The sequence below is a fragment of the Pongo abelii genome, chromosome 3 (genome assembly GCF_028885655.2).
Source record: "Pongo abelii isolate AG06213 chromosome 3, NHGRI_mPonAbe1-v2.0_pri, whole genome shotgun sequence".
Classification (NCBI taxonomy): Eukaryota; Metazoa; Chordata; class Mammalia; order Primates; family Hominidae; genus Pongo; species Pongo abelii.
Window position 1 is genome coordinate 1,211,132 of NC_071988.2, and position 15,833 is coordinate 1,226,964.

General features: G+C 58.8%; 1 protein-coding gene across 12 annotated transcripts in view; it reads right to left on the bottom strand.

Moving 5' to 3' along the window:
• Positions 1–510: 510 nt before the first annotated feature.
• CTBP1 (C-terminal binding protein 1) overlaps positions 511–15,833 on the bottom strand; it is a 37,233-nt gene continuing 21,910 nt past the window's right edge. For 6 of the 12 annotated variants that reach the window (XM_054554886.2, XM_054554882.2, XM_002814502.5 and 3 more), the window contains 6 exons: positions 14,421–14,627; positions 5,211–5,425; positions 3,397–3,527; positions 2,532–2,659; positions 1,973–2,090; positions 511–1,484 (listed from right to left, as the gene is read on the bottom strand). In XM_054554886.2, coding sequence (XP_054410861.1) covers positions 1,301–1,484; positions 1,973–2,090; positions 2,532–2,659; positions 3,397–3,527; positions 5,211–5,425; positions 14,421–14,627 — 983 coding nt within the window. In that variant the 3' untranslated portion in view covers positions 511–1,300. Of the gene's footprint in view, positions 1,488–1,972; positions 2,091–2,531; positions 2,660–3,396; positions 3,528–5,210; positions 5,426–14,420; positions 14,628–15,833 lie in introns of all 12 variants that reach the window. The other 6 variants (XM_054554883.2, XM_054554881.2, XM_024245733.3 and 3 more) reach the window with 1 other exon arrangement.

Sequence of the window (15,833 nt, forward strand, 5' to 3'; positions counted from 1 at the left end):
TCAGCTGTGGGCCAAGGTGAGGCGCGACCCCTTTTGGCTTTTTTTGCCCATTTCCATAGGCGGGCTGACCCATGGTCTGGGGAGCTTCCTCAGCCCTGACATCTGCTTTCCTTCCTCCTCCTGTAGCCCACAGTCTTCCCAGGCCGCAGGCCAGCCTGCGGGAGCTATGCCAAAGGAGGGGGTGGGTAGTGGGGCAGGACCTCAGCCAGTCAGACCATCATCCACACAACGGCCCGGCTGGCACACTGCTTCCCTCCCACAGGGACACTTCGGGCAGGCTGCCTCCAAGCCAGGACCCTACAGTGTCCCACAGACCCAGTGAGCAGAGGGACAGGCCCGGTACACACAGAGACCACTGCCCAAACTGCCACTGTAATGTCTCTGGGTCTCTCTTAGGCCGCCCACTTCAGAGAGGCTGAGCTGGGCCCTGGAGGTCACCAGAGCCAGGACTGAGGCTCACCCGTGTCCTCACGAGAGAAAGTCACCAGAACAGATGCTGGGCACACTGGCTCTTTCCAGGATTTTTATTTCTTTAAAATAATTCATACAAATGGTTACAGTCACAAACATGATTTTAACCAAAATATTGCTAGCCTACCACATCAGCAGGACGGCACTGGTGCAGGCGGGGACGCTGCCACCCTCCACGTCCCCAGGACAGACGTCGATGGGCAGCGGGCACGCTGGGCACCGCCCAAGCTTTTCCTTTTGGAGCTGCTTCGTGATGCCGTCTTCATTTGGAACAAGGGGGGTTCATGCCAAAATTAGGAAAAACAGCCTTTGTTTTGTTTTTCTAAATTATTCTAAAAATAAGACAAGCAGGTAGAAAAAACAATGCACTGTGTGGCATAAAAAGAAAAACGGGAAGGATTCATTGTCCTGAGAAGTTTGCCAACTGCCTCATTCCGGGGCACGTTCCAACATACAAAAAAAAAACAAACAAACAAACAAAAAAAACCTCAAATTGACTTCCGAATGCTCCTTCAGGTTTTCTTTTTGTTGACAGCTAAGCAAACAGATCCTTTGTAATGTTCTAAAAACTGTACACAGACAACGTTCATGGGAGAGTAACTACTGACTTCTTCTGCTTAACAAGGAACGCGAAGGACACAGGGCAGAGCGCCCACAGGACGGACGACGACAAGCGACACGAGGCCCAGCGCTGCCCCCTCCCGCCTCCTGACAGCCCGGACCAGTCTCTGCAGTGCCAGGGCCGCCACGCAGGTGCCTCCTCCACACTCTGGTCCGAGGGTTTCTGGGCCCTTCGCCCAGGCGCCGAGGCTGGAGAGCTCCTCCCGGGCTACAACTGGTCACTGGCGTGGTCTCTATCCGCCTCGGGCTTGACGGTTTGGCCAGGAGAAGGGGCGTGGGGTGGGTGGGCCACAGGGGGCAGGCCGTGGGACAGGGACATGGCGCTGGGGACGATACCTTCCACAGCAGCTGGGATGCCAGTGGGGGCCACGCCCACCACGCCCGGAGGGTACCTGCTGGGAGAGGGTCCATTAGTGAGGCCCACCTGTAGGCGGCCTGGCTGGGCCCCACCTGCCCTCATAGCATCGGCAGCACCGAGGGGGCCACTCCAGGAGGACCAGCAGTCAGGGTAAGGATCCTGGCCTCCGCACGGATGTTCTGCCTATGGTAGCTACTTCTCAGGGCAGGGGAGGGGAGCCCTGGTGTCTCCAGGTGACTTGAACGTGAGGTCTTCGCCTCACCCAAAGCCCCCTCCTCCCACAGGCCCCATGCCCAAAGCAGTCCTGTGTCCACTGAGCCCTGAAGGCCACCCCAGCCCAGGCTCCTTCCAAGAGGCCCTGGTTCTCATGGGCCTTTCAGGTGAGGTTAGCCTTACCAATTCCACCCAGATCCTCCAGGTCAGTCAGTGGAGACGCCGCCCCTCCCACCAGGGGCTGTGCTGGGATCCAGGGGAAGCCTCGGGCCCTCCTGGAGGCTGCTCCGGGCCAGCGGGCCTGCTCACCTATAGGCAGCCCCGTTGAGCTCAGGGTGCACGACGGCGGGGTCCATGCTGGCCCAATGGGTGGCGGCCGTCAGATGGTCCTTGTTGACACAGTTCTTCAGGCTGTCTGGGATCCGGCCTGGGAGATGCAGGAGGAAGGAACAGCTGTGGCTCTGAGGAGGCCCCCGAAGCATGGCCCACTGGGTTGAAGACATGGGCAGCAGCGTTCTCGGCAGTGTGCTCCACCCTCTCAGCCCTGGGGCTCTCAAGGCACGGCAGGGTCCTGTCTCTTGGGACACCGGCACCCTTGCAGCGTGGGGACCCCCAGCCCAGAGCACGTGCCCAGCTTGCTGAGGGACCTGTCTGCTCAGCCCAGCAACTTCCCAGCAGGTCCTGTGTGTAAGACACAACCAGGGCTCAACCTGACTTTGGCCTTAGAGGTCCCGGGGGTGCAGTGAGAGCACCATGGGCCCTGAGCTGGCAGAACATGGGCCTGGCTGCCGGGCGGATGCGAGCCCACGAGCGACTGGGGCTGGCAGGAAGGGTCCCCCAGGCCTGACCGAGCGGCCCCCACGCCCACCTGTGATGGCCCTGCGGATCTCCCGTGCCGCCTCCTCTCGCATCTCGATGGACGCCTGCTCGCTGTACCATGCAGCATGGGGGGTGCAGATGAGGTTGGGTGCATCCTTCAGGGGGCCCTGGCTAAAGCTGGGAACAGCACAGGCATGGTCAGTGCAGCCCGAGTGCTGTGGCTGGGTACAGGGGGAGGTGGCTGGGCACCGGAACCCCCTGTGGGGGGCCCTGCCTGGGAACCACAGACCCCACGGCCCCGTTCTGCTCGGCAGGCTGGCTGAGCACAAGAGCACAGCCCCGGGACCATCAGACACACCAGGGGCTCCTGACAGTGGCAGGTGTGGGAGCCCAAGGGATTTAATCTCCAAGCCCCTTGTGGGAGGAGCCCTGATGGGGGGACATGCTGGCCTGGCCCCTCCCAGCCGAAGGGTCTGTAGCCCCAGGAGCTGCAGGTTGATACTGCCCCTGCGGGGGTGTCTCCTCCTGCAGCTGAACATCCAACCCAGGGCTGCCTGGGGTCCCAAGGCGCTGTAGGGGTTGCAGGTCTGGACGGGACGCCATCACTCCAGGGCCAGGGCCCATGGGGACCACTCACGGACACTGGGGCCTCACCCTCTCCTGGCTGGTTGGGAGCCCTGCCCAAAGAGGGGCTGAGGAGGACGCGCAGCCCCTCACAGGACCGAGGCGAGGCAGGCCTAGAGCCCGTGGCTCCGTCCTCACCCCGCAGTGGGCGGCAAACTCCCCCAGTGCTGGCCAGCGAGAGGCCTGAGTACAGGCAAGTGTCCGGCCTGGCAGAGGCACCGTCTGGAGGTCAAGGCCAGCAGGACGGCGGGCGGGGAAGAGCAGGGAGGCGGCACTGGCCGTGGGGGCACCTGAAGGGTTCCGACTCGTGCACGTCCAGGGCCGCGCCGCGGATCCGGCCCTCCTTCAGGGCCTGGGCCAGCGCCTTCTCGTCCACCAGGCCGCCCCGGGCCGTGTTCACCAGGAAGGCCCCTTGTCTCATCTGGAAGACATAAGGACAGGCCAGGCGCAGTCAGGGATCCGTGTGGGGCGGGCAGTCAGGAAAACAAGGTGGTCCCGCACGCCGCTGGGGAGGCCCAGCTCCCTGGCCCCTTCCCAGCCCCACCCTGGACTCACCACGGCGCTAGGACTGAAGGCCTCGGGCGTGCTGCACCGTGGCCCTGACAGGCTGGCTGAGGATCGGCCCTGTGTAGACCTGCACGGCCCCACAGCTCCTAGAGAGCTCCACCCTCCTGCCTAAGCCCTGAGCAGAGGACTGGGCGGGGGCTCCTGGCTTGGTCCCCGTGGTACCCCTTTTCTGGGTCCCCCCCAGCCCAGCCTCCCCCCAGCAGGGCCTCAGCCCAAAATGTGGTACCCCCTGGGGCGGCAAAGCCCAGGGCCATCTGCTCTGAGGCGTGGTCTTTGATTCCAACCCCAGCGGGGCCTGCAGCAGAGCCTCTGTCTTTGGAACAGGCTCGCTTTTCATGCACTTTTGCAAAAGGCCCTTGGGGTGGCTCCCCCTCGGCTTCGTGGCCAGGGCTTTCCTGCAGACCCCTCATTTCATTCCAAGAAGTCCACCCAGCCACGGTGCTTGGCTGGCAGCTGGGCAGGTCACAGTGGCTTTTCTTTGGTGCGTTGCTGCCCATTGAAGCCTCACACCCAAGGTCCTCAGGGACGGCAGGGCTCTGACCAGCACGCACGTGCCACACCCCGTCCACTAGAAGGCTCCAAACCCACTGATTCTGTGAACAAAGGCAGGGGCAGTGGGAACCTGGCCTCATCCTCCTTGTGGCTACAGGCTGCTGGGGCAGCTAGAGTGGGCGGGTGGCCTCTGACACGTGTGTACACACATGCACATACATACAAGCTCATACAAACATGCGGACACATGCACCCACGCACACTTGCCCACATACACACACATCACTGTGCACACACGATGACTCCCTGAAGGGCCTGGAGCCAGCGGGAGGCAGCCGTCCCCAGCTCCACACACTCGAGGGGAACGTGGGGCTGAGGCTGCACTCCGAGCTGTGCTGAGACAGAGGCCAACCTGAGCACAGCCCGTTCAGCTGCAGATGTCAGAGGCGGACCTGAGCACAGCCCTTTCCAGCTGCAGATGTCAGAGGCCGACCTGAGCACAGCCCTTTCCAGCTGCAGATGTCAGAGGCCGACCTGAGCACAGCCCTTTCCAGCAGCAGATGTCAGAGGCCGACCTGGGCACAGCCCTTTCCAGCTGCAGATGTCAGAGGCCGACCTGGGCACAGCCCTTTCCAGCTGCAGATGTCAGAGGCCGACCTGGGCACAGCCCTTTCCAGCTGCAGATGTGAAACCTGAACCTGGCAGCACAGCACGGAAGTCACAAGGGCCAACCCAACGCCCCCAGGTAGCTGCATCCGTACCCACTGTGAGAGCGGCAAGGGCTTCAGGGGAATTTGGTGTTCAAAGGTATGTGGTTCTGTCTTGTCCAGAGAGTATTTTCGACGTCCTGAGTAGAACTCAGAACACGGAAAACGCTGTCTGGGCAGACAGGGCTTCCCCCAGCAGGGCTGGCAGCCGCTGCCATGTGGCTCGCTGAAGGCAGGGTCTCGCCCAGGTACAGATGGCTGCTGGGACGGACCTGCCTGACACCCCCACCTGTACCTGCCCCGCAGAAGGAGAGTCCTGTGTCCCCGGCTCCACGCACCTGCTTGACGGTGAAGTCGTTGATGAGGTGGTGGTTGTGCTCGTTGAGGCCGCAGTGCAGGGTCACGCAGTCGCTGTGGAAGAGCAGGTCCTGCAGGGTGCTGACACGCTGCAGCCCCAGCGCCCGCTCCACACCGTCCGACAGGTAAGGGTCGTAGAAGAGCACATTGAAGCCGAAGGCCTTGGCCCGCAGCGCCACTGCCTGCCCCACGCGACCTGGTGGCGTCAAGACACAGTGTGAGACCCTTGCTCACCCGTGGCTGGGGGGCCAGCCCTGACAGCCAGGGTCGGAGTGGCCTCTGTGCCTCAGTTTGACCATCTGCCAAGGATGACACCAGCCGTGGTCAAGCCAAGGTGCCCCCACTCCACACGAGGTGTCTGCTCCCAACGTGCCCACTGCCAAGGCAGAGGCTATGCATGGGGGGGAAAGGGTGCACGAGCCCCTCGGCCCACACCACCCCCTGCAGCCTGTCCACAGGACGTGACATGAACCACTCGGTGTCAAACGGACCGGTCAGCTGGTCTCCACCCACCCAACACATGCCCGACGTGCCCAGGCCCCTCCGCTGGCCTTTCGGATCCACCCATCGATGTCTCCGGCATCTCAATTCCAGCCACCACTAGGTGGAGATGGCAAAGGGGGCAGGAGGGAAACTTCCAGACCAGGGAGGCCCTGCTGGGCTCACGTCCTGACCCCTTCAAGTGGAGTGGCAGAGAAAGCCATCCCGGGCAGACGTGCCTGCCTCCACCCCAGCAGTCCAAGGCTGGCACGGGTATCAGCACAGGAGCCGCGGAGCCAGAGCCACCGTGTCTGGCTGGGGCCGGCTCCTCCTCGGGGAAAGGTCTGCAGGGTGCTTGTGCCCACTGTGAGCCAACAGCATGGCTGCAAAGGACACAGGACCCCAAGCCCGCAAACGTGGTGTCTTCTGCATTGCCTCAGAGGGAACCGCTGCACAAGAAGGAAGCAGGCTGAGTGCTGGGGCGGGTGGGAAGCGGGCGCAGTTTCAAAGACGGTAGCCAGGGCAGGCCTCCCTAAGAAGGCCAAGCTTGCTGGAGACATAAGGGGACAGGAAGGGAGCCAGAGAGCTGGAACAACACGTGCGAGGGGCCTGCGGCGGCGGCAGCCTGAGGGCCAAGGAGACCAGACCACCAGGCAGACAGGGCGGCCGGACGTGGCCCAAACGCCCAGGGGACCCCCAGTCACTCTGGGAACAGGCCTGGGGGAGGCGGGGAGGCCAGTCAGAAGAGCTGAGGACCGTCTAAACACACTACATCCTAGAAAGGGAGGCGCCTGTTCTACGAGAAGGAGCGTGGTGGCTCCTTTCATCCCCAGGGACGAGGCTGCTGCAGGAGGGAGGAGGGCTCAGCAGGTGGAGGTGGGAGCAGCAGTTCCGAGGGTTGGAGCCACGGCCGGAGTACCCGGCCAGCTCCCCAGGTGCAGAACAGCCCCCGTCTGTCAACGCCCCCTGCCAGGGATCCCACCGCATGGGCAGGAAGAGAACACAGGCAGACACAGAGAAAGGCGCCTCCCACAGCGCAGAAGGCGGAAGAGATGCTGTTTCCCACTGCGCACAACACAAAGCCCCGGGAGTCAGGCTGCTGGTGGTGAAAACCAGCTAAAGCTACGGGCCAGCACCGGCCACGCCTGACACAGGAGAGCAGTGGCTGTTTGGGGCAAGACGATTCTTCACTTTAGTCTCTGCCATTCTTTTCCACACGATGTCTAGCTTATGATAAGAAATTATGATGATGCAGCTGAAAAGACAGGAAGATGTGGCTTCTAATTAGAACAAAACACTAGACGCGGACAGACCCACAGATGACCGAGGCTGGAATCAGCCAGCAAAAGCTCTTAATAACTACTATAAACATGCTCAGAGATGACAGCAAGTGTGGATGTAAACAGCAGAAAAATGGAGGCTTCCGGAAGATGAATGGTAACTCTATAAAGAACCACATAGAAATTCCAGAACGAAACATCCCTCTGAAACGGAACTCCCTGGACAAAGCTAACCGTAAGAAAAGGATCGGGAGCTTGAAGGCAGGGGCTCAAAGTCAGCAGATAGCATCCAAACAGAAGCAGAGAGAAAAGAATTTAAAAAATAAATTTTAAAGAACAGGACTTGGTGGCTGATGCCTGTAATCCCAGCACTCTGGGAGGCTGAGGTAGGCAGATCACAAGGTCAGGAGTTTGAGACCAGCCTGGCCAACACGGTGAAACCCCGTCTCTACTAAAAATACAAAAATTAGCTGGGCGTGGTGGCGGGCGCCTGTAATCCCAGCTACTCGGGAGGCTGAGGCAGGAAATTGGCGTGAACCTGGGAAGCAGAGGTTGCAGTGAGCCAAGATTGGGCTGCCACACTCCAGCCTGAGTGACAGAGCAAGACTATCTTCCACAAAAAAAAAAAAGGCAACACATTTTCAGATAAAGAAAAGCAGAAGGAATCGGTCACTGGTGAGCCACGTTTCTAAGAGTCTTTAGGCTACAGGAACGTGATGCCCGACAACAGCCAGAATCGGAGGCGGGATAAACAAGGCAGAAAGGGTGGATGTGTTGGTCGATATTCAAAAAGAAAAATTACTGAAAAATTCCTAGACAGACTCATGACTAATAGTTTCTTGTACGGTTTACTGCATAATAGACGTGGAAAATCGGCCCGAGGGTGAGAGGAGCCACTGCAGGCCTCTGGCCGCCCTGGACGAGTCTTCACAGGTTATGCTGGGTGGCAGTGAGTTATGAAGGCGTATCCTATCTCTAAAGTAAAACTAAACATGATCACTAAGCAGAGTATAGGTTAAAAAGCAACAACAGATGCAAGGAATGATTTAACACCTGATTAATATAAAAGAAGGCCAGAAAGGAAAAACAAGGATGAACAGAAAACATGTAGCCAGATGACACCGAAATCCAAATGATCAGCAATTACACTAAAAATAAATGAACTGAACACTCAAGAGGCAAAGACTGTCAGACTGAAAAAAGAAAGAGGAACTAACTCTATACTATTAATAACAGACACACTTTAAACATAAAAGACAGAAGTCAGGCGCCATGGCTCACACCTGTAATCCCAGCACTTTAGGAGGCCAAGGCAGGGTGACCACTTGAGCCCAGGAGTTCAAGACCACGCTGGGCAACACAGCAAGACCTTGTCTCTACCAAAAAATAATAATAATAATAATAATTAATTTTAAAAAATTGCAGTGGCACGCACCTATAGTCCTACTACTTCAGAGGCTAAGGCAAGAGGATCTCTTGAGCCCCAGTGCTCAAAGCTGCAGTGAGCCGTGACTGCACCACCACACTCCAGCCGGAGTGACAGAGCAAGACCCTGTCTCTCAATGAAAGAATAAGAACAGAGATAAGCTGAAATTATAAGGATGAAAAAAGACATACCCCACACACATTGATCAAAAGAGCTGGGATGGCTGCCTCAACATCAGACCAATTAACTAGACCACAAAAAGACCAACAGCAAACGTCCTACTTAATGGTGAAATGTCAGAAACTTTTTCTCCCACGTCGAGACAGTAACGCCCACACTCACTGCTGCTGATGCTTGTAGCTAGTGCAAAAAGGCAAAAATAAAGAAATTAAAGAAATAAAAGGTACAGAGATCAGAAAGGAAAATGTAAATCTGTGTTTATCTGCAGATGACACAGCAGTGTGTGCAAGAGAAAATTCAAGAGAATCTGTTTTTGGCAGCGGCAGGTCTCATTACGCCATCCAGGCTAGTCTCTAACTCCTGGTGATCCTCCAGCCTCCGCCTCATAACGCACTAGGATAACAGGCACAAGCCACTGCACCCGGCCTAACATGGAGAATTTAGAAGGCTGTGGAATATGAGGTTGGTTTACAAAACTCAAGTGTATTTCTACCCACTAATAACCACCCATCAAGAAACAATTAGGCCGGGCACAGTGGCTCACGCCTGTAATCCCAACACTTCGGGAGGCCAAGGTGGGTGGATCACTTGAAGTCAGGAGTTTCAGCCTGGCCAACATGGCGAAACCTTGTCTCTACTAAAAATACAAAAATTAGCCAGGTATGGTGGCGGGTGCCTGTAATCCCAGCTACTCGGGAGGCTGAGGCAGGAGAATTGCTTGAACCCAGGAAGTAGAGGTTGCAGTGAGCCGAGATCACACCACTGTACTCCAGCCTGGTGACAGAGTGAGACTCTGTCTCAAAAAAAAAAAAAAAAAAAGGCAGAGATTGCAGTGAGCCAAAATCACGCCACTGTACTCCAGCCTGGGCAACAGAGAGAGCAAGACTATCTCAAAAAAAAAAAGAAAGAAAGAATTAAACATTTATAACAGCATTACAAATGCCAAATGCCTAACAATAAACTTAATGAACTGTGTGGAAACCTTCTACTGATAACGACGAAACACTGTTAAGAAAAGTTAAAATAAATGGAGATCATATTTGTGTCCCGAAGGTTTGGTATTATTAGGAAGTCAGCGTCCCCAAAACTGATTTTAAGGACTCAACAAAATGAAAATTGATGAGCTGATTCCAGAACGGAAATGGAAAAGCACAGCAGCACCTAAAACAGCCAAGACCCTCGTGAAGAACATGGTGGAAGATCTCAAGGCTCAAAGCCGTGCAGACAGCGTCACACGGGAGAAAGGGAAGAAAAACAGGTCCACGGAACACAAGAGTCCAGACGGACCCACTCACATGTGGCCAACTGCCTTTCCACAGAGGAGCCAAGCCAACCAGAAGGAGGGCTCCTCGGCGCATCATGCCGCAGCGACCTGCCGTCCCGGGAAAGGGCGGGCCACCACCCCAGCCTCACACCATGTGTGAGTGGCAGCCCAAGAGACCCTGGACCTAGAGGTAGAAGCTTCCAGAAGAAAACACAGAACCTGGATGACCCTGGGGTAAACAGATTCCTCAGGACACAAAAGGTATTCACCTAAAAAACGGGTGATACTTTGGGCTTCATAAAAACTGAAAACATGTTCTCATCACAGAGAGATGTCAAGAAAGTGAAAAGTCAAGCCACCGCCTGAGATATTCGTAAACAAGTAAAAACAAAAATTTTGAAATTATGAAAATATCCACAGTGCATGTCGATCTGACAAGAACCTGACGCAGACCACGTGAGGGCTTCATAACCAACATGAAAAAGACTGCTGGAGGCGCTCCGAGTGGCCAAGGGCACAAAGAGGTGCTCAGCCTCCTCAGTTATCAGGAAACTGTAGGTTAAAATAAAAATATCACAAAATACCTGCTGGAAGTGCTGGAATTACACAGAGTGCTGGCAAGGATACGCGGCTGCCGGAGCATGACACTGCGCACCTGCCTGAAGAATAGCGACTCCTTCCAGGTGAAACAATGTCCTGCTCTGGGACTCAGAAATTCCACTCCTAGGTACAAACCCAAGAGACGTGAGTCTACGTGCACAAAAAAGATGGGCAGAAATGTGTTCACAGAAGTTTTGTTTGTAATATTAGCCAAAAACTTAGAAAATGCATCACCAAGAGTTTGGAGAAGCGAATCATGCTGTGTTCACGTGATGGAACCATTACCAGAAACTGCTGGGTTGTATGAAAACACAGGTGAGACCCAGAGGCATCACCCCGACTGACAGGAGGTGGACACAGAAGGCCGCATGCCCATGATCCCACCTCGGCAGAGCTGGGGAAGGCCCTCTGCTCTAGGAAGTGGGACCCGGGTCCTCGCAGGGTTGTCTCGGGGCCGCCGCAGGAGAAGGGCGCCCGAGGGAGCTGTCTGTGTGCAGGCGCCTGCTCTGTCGACGTGCTGGTGGGTTCTTGGGTGTGAATGTGTACAATGTTTTCCTGTGTGCACCTAAGACAGTGCATTTTTCAGAAAGAAGGAAGGAAGGGAAGGAGGGAGGAAAGAAAAAAACAAGGAGATGTAAGTCACAGGCACCAGAACCTCGTAGAGCAGAGGAAGCGGCCGCCCCCTCGTCTGCGCCGAGTGGCACCAACACCGTGAGCCACACACTGCCCAGGGCTTCCACATTCCTGTAGCCACCACACACGCGGATTCCACGCTAAGAACGACCCAGACACAGGGTGTGCACAGCAGAGGGCAGATGGGGACATGCACGGCCTGGGAGAGCCTGAGTGGCTGGTGCCCAGCACCAGCCCTACCTGGAGCACGAGGCTCTTCCACAGAGGGTGGGGATGGGGCTCAGGGACAAGGGCGAGGGGCGGGGCGGGGGACGGGACGCAGGTGTTCTGCCGTCAACGGTATCAGGTGGGCAGCCGGGGTGGGGCAGGGGTCCCGTCCACAAGGCAGAGGCTGCAGCGCCAGGGGGCTCCTGTCCCTAAGGACAGAACTGCTCCCCTCAGCTCCCGAGGCCGAGGGAGTGCTGACCTAGCCTGGGTCATCACGAGATCACCACAGACAGAGGGGACCACGCCGAGAGCGAGGGAAGCAGCTGCACCCCAGCAGCTCCAGGGGGGCCTGCCCGAGAGCCCACAGGATGACCTGGGCCAGTGTAGGGGGGAACGCCCATGGCAAACCCCCACAACCTGCCAGGTCCACCCCGCACTCCCCAGGACACCAGGAGTCCCCGCCCCTGCAGTCCCCACACTCCTCAGGCCAGGCCTGGGTGGGGACCCCGGCAGGTGGGGTCCTTAACGAAGGGGGTGGCCACAGCCCTACCCTCTGAGGGCATCCTGACCTGGGTGCTCCAACTCCCACTCAGCACGGGGCCCTGGGAGGGGCCGGTTGGGCCCAGCTCCACACTCAGCCTGGGAAGGCGCCGCCCTCAGGCCTCAGAGTGGCCACGGGGAGGGCCCGGGGCCTTCAGGGCTGGGACCACAGACCCCGACCCCAGGAAGACAGGACACAGGACTCTGGAGACAACACACCCACCTACTCTTACCAGGGGAACTACAGACATCCCTGGCCACACAGACACAGCCCATATCCCCCGACATCCCACAGTCCCTCGTACACCCCAGGTGAGGTGTCAGACCTGTGGCTGCAAGACAGGCAGTGCCCTGCAGGCAAGCACACATGAGGCCCCTCCCGTCCTGTGGGCTTGCTCTGGAGACAGTGGAGGCACCGCCCCTTGACAAGGCCAGCAGGCAGCCCACGGAGCTGAAGGTCCACAGAGCCCCGAGTCCCCGGCCCCTCCCGACCTCTGCCCCCACCTGGGCTTCCTGCCCCGCCTCCCTCCTCCCGTCCTTCAACAAACCACACGTGCGGGCCATGACCCTGAGATAGGAGGGGCCGCCCAGGCCTCAGACGGGCAGACGTATGAGCAACGGGCGCCTCAGGGCTCTGGGATCCTCGCAGGCTCCAGCCAGCCCTGGGGTCCTGGTGGGGGCACCAGCAAGACCGTGAGAGACGTGTCCAGGAAGAGACAGGCACGTGTTCCATGCACATCCGTGAGCCAACCTCTCCCACTAACCTAGGTGTGGCCGCCTCACCGAGACCACCCGAAACGTCCGATTCCCCAAACGCTGGCGGGACAAGGACAGCGGTCAGCAGGAGTGGGCTGCCTGGATGTTTGGGAAGCGGGGGGCCGGCCGGTCAAGGGGAGTCCCTGGCATGGCAAGGCCCTTGCATCCCCATGGGGCCTCCTGGGGAACCCACGATCTGGGGAGACAGGCACCTGGGCCAAGGTGTCCAGGGGGTCTTCAGAAAACGTACACCACCCCCGCCCACCTTCTCAGGGAGCACCTTCCCACCCCACACCTGGGCCCCACCCAGATGCTCCCCCTCCCTCACGGGGCTCCTCACCTGGCTTCTCCCAGCTCTACTTTCCCCTAAGCCATGGCTCTACTCCCAGGATCTCACACGCACACGCACACACGCACGTGCACAAACATGCACACGCTTGCCACTCTGAGCCCAATCTGGGCCTGGCTGTGTGGGGCCTGCTCACTGCTGCATGCCGGACCCAGGACAGTGCTGGGCCCAGGACAGGCGGCTGCAGAGCGAGTGGGCAAATGAAGAGCGAGGGGTCGCTGAAAGGCAAACCACTCCCCGGGGACAGGGCCAGCGCCAGGGGCAGCTGCTGGTGACCGCAGAGGAAGCCCACGGCTGCCCGAACCCCGGCCCCAGCAGGATCTACACAGCCAGCTCCAGGGAACTCAAGGGGTGAGCACGTGCTAGACCGTGGTTGATGTGCGTGCCCACACATATGCCTGTATCTATCTGTGTACGTGCCTAGGACTGACATCAATGTGTGTCCATGTGAGGTCATGTGTATGGTGTGATATCCATGTGTGATGCCCATGTGTGCCATGTGATATCCGCGTGTGTGCTGTGACATCTGTATGTCCCTGTGCGGCCCATGTGTGTGCTGTGTGAGGCTGTGTGCTGTGACATCTATGTGTCGTCTGTGTGTGCCCATGGGAGGCCCTGTGTGTGCTGTGATGTCCGTGTGTGATGTGAGGCCCACATGTGTGCTGTGGCGTGTGACATCCGTGCAGGCCCATGTGAGGCCCACGTGTGTGCTGTGACATCCGTGTGTGATGTCTGTGTGAGGCCCGTATGTGTGCTGTGGTGTTGTGTGTGACATCCGTGCAGGCCAGTGTGAGACCCGTGTGTGTGTTGTGTGTTGCGATATCTGTGTGAAGCTGTGTGCTGTGACATCTGTGTGTGCCCGTGAGGTCATGTATACTGTGATGTGTGAGGCCCACGTGTGCTGTGGCATGTGTGACATCCGTGCAGGCCAGTATGTGTACTGTGACGTCTGTGTGTCCCATGATGTCTGTGTGAGGCCCACGTGTGCTGTGGTGTTGTGTGTGACATCCGTGCAGGCTCTGTGTGCTGTGACCTCTGTGCAGGCCAGTGTGAGTCCATGTGTGTGCTCTGATGTCTGTGTGAAGCTGTGTACTGTGACATCTGTGTGTAATCTGTGTGCCCGTGAAGCCCATGTGAGTGCTGTGACATTCGTGTGTGTTATCTGCATGTGCCCATGAGACCCATGTGTGCTGTGATGTCTGTGTGAGGCTGTGTGTGCTGTGACATCCATGCATGTTATCTGTGTGTGCCCGTGCGAGACCCACATGTGTGCTGTGACGTCCCTGCAAGTAGGGCACACAGCCTGGGATTCCCGAGCCCTGGTGCCCGTGCTGTGTGCACTCAGTCCTGTCCTGGGTTGGGACCGACACCTGCAGCAGCCCCACCCCGCCCTGGGCCTCTCCTCCTGGGCACAGCTGAAGAGCGGCAGCGCCAGACACAGGGAGGGGCACAGGCACGGAGCTGTGGCCGACGCACCGAGTCCGATGATGCCCAAGGTCTCCCCGCGGATCCTGGCGGCGCCGGACGCCACCTCGCGGATCTGCTCGACGCTCTGGACTCGTGTACCCTCCCGCAGCGCCTGGTGCAGCCAGGTGGCCCGCCGGTACAGGTTCAGGATGTGGCACAGCGTCGAGTCAGCCGTCTCCTCCACAGACGCTGCAGGCACGTTGCAGACGGCGATGCCTGTGGGGACAAGGACATGGTGGTCACCCCCAGGCCGGGCCCAGCCTCCGGGAGGACACCGGGGCCGCCGTCGCTGGAGCGGGTTTGAAGCTTCCCAAGGAAGAAGCCAAAGGCTGTGTCCCCAAGGCCACCCTGGGAGGCCACGAACACGTTGCTCATAGGTCGGGTGCGACAGAGCAACTCCAGAAGCCCCACCTCCACTTTAGGTTCACGTGGCAGCACACGCACAGCAACTGCTCGGTGTGTGGTAGGGCTGGGGCATGAGATGCCGCCCTGACCCCTCCCAACTCAGCGCTGGCAGCCCAGGAAGAGACAAGCACGTCTCCCCGCGTCACGTCGCCACCCCGATTCCTCTCGGGGGTACCCTGCTGGGAGGCTGTGGCCAGGTCAGAATCTGGGTGCCGGCCCCACCTGCACACCCCTAGGTGGACATCCGCACATGTCCTCAGGCCTCCCCCAGGCCCAGCCGGGCCCCGCAGCCCCTTCCGCCCTCCATGCCCCACCCCTGCACTCGGTAACACTGAAGCTGGAGCCATTGCTGGAAAGTGAGTCCATCCCACTTCTCCCAAGTGGCCAGGCACGCCCATGTGTGACCCCTACTCCCCGCTCCCAGCTGTGTCCCCAGAGACAGGCCCTTCCCCAGCCACTGCCCCTCCCTGAGCCTATTTACCCTCATCCTTGGGCCTCCCCTGCACGGCACTTCCCGCCCCATCTGGATGATTGCACTCCTGTGTCCGACTGGCCGTCCGTCTCCCTGGGGAGGGGGAGGGTGCAGGAGGCCAGGACAGGGCTGCATTCATAGGCCCGGAAGCTGGACAGGACCGCGTGGTTCCGCAAGGGGTCCCGGGGGCTGGGAGGGGGCCTGATGTGGGGCGGCGCAGGCAGGGGCTGCAAGAGGCCAAGGGTGGGATCCTGCACAGCCCCCAGACACAACTCACTTGAACGTAAAAATGTTAAACAAGGGAGACTGAGGGAGAGCCAAGCTGGGTGCCACACGAGATTGGAACAAAGGCCTCCTGAGGGTGGGCCGGATCCCAGGGGTGCCCCAGACCATCCCTGGCTGAAGAGCAGAGCCCAGGCCTGGGAAACTCCACGGGTAACAGAGATGGCAAACAGCAGGGACCGCTCAGAAAGCGCCAGGCCTGCACCCGACACCGCGCACCCGGGCCTGCACCCGACACCGCGCACCCGGGCCTGCACCCGACA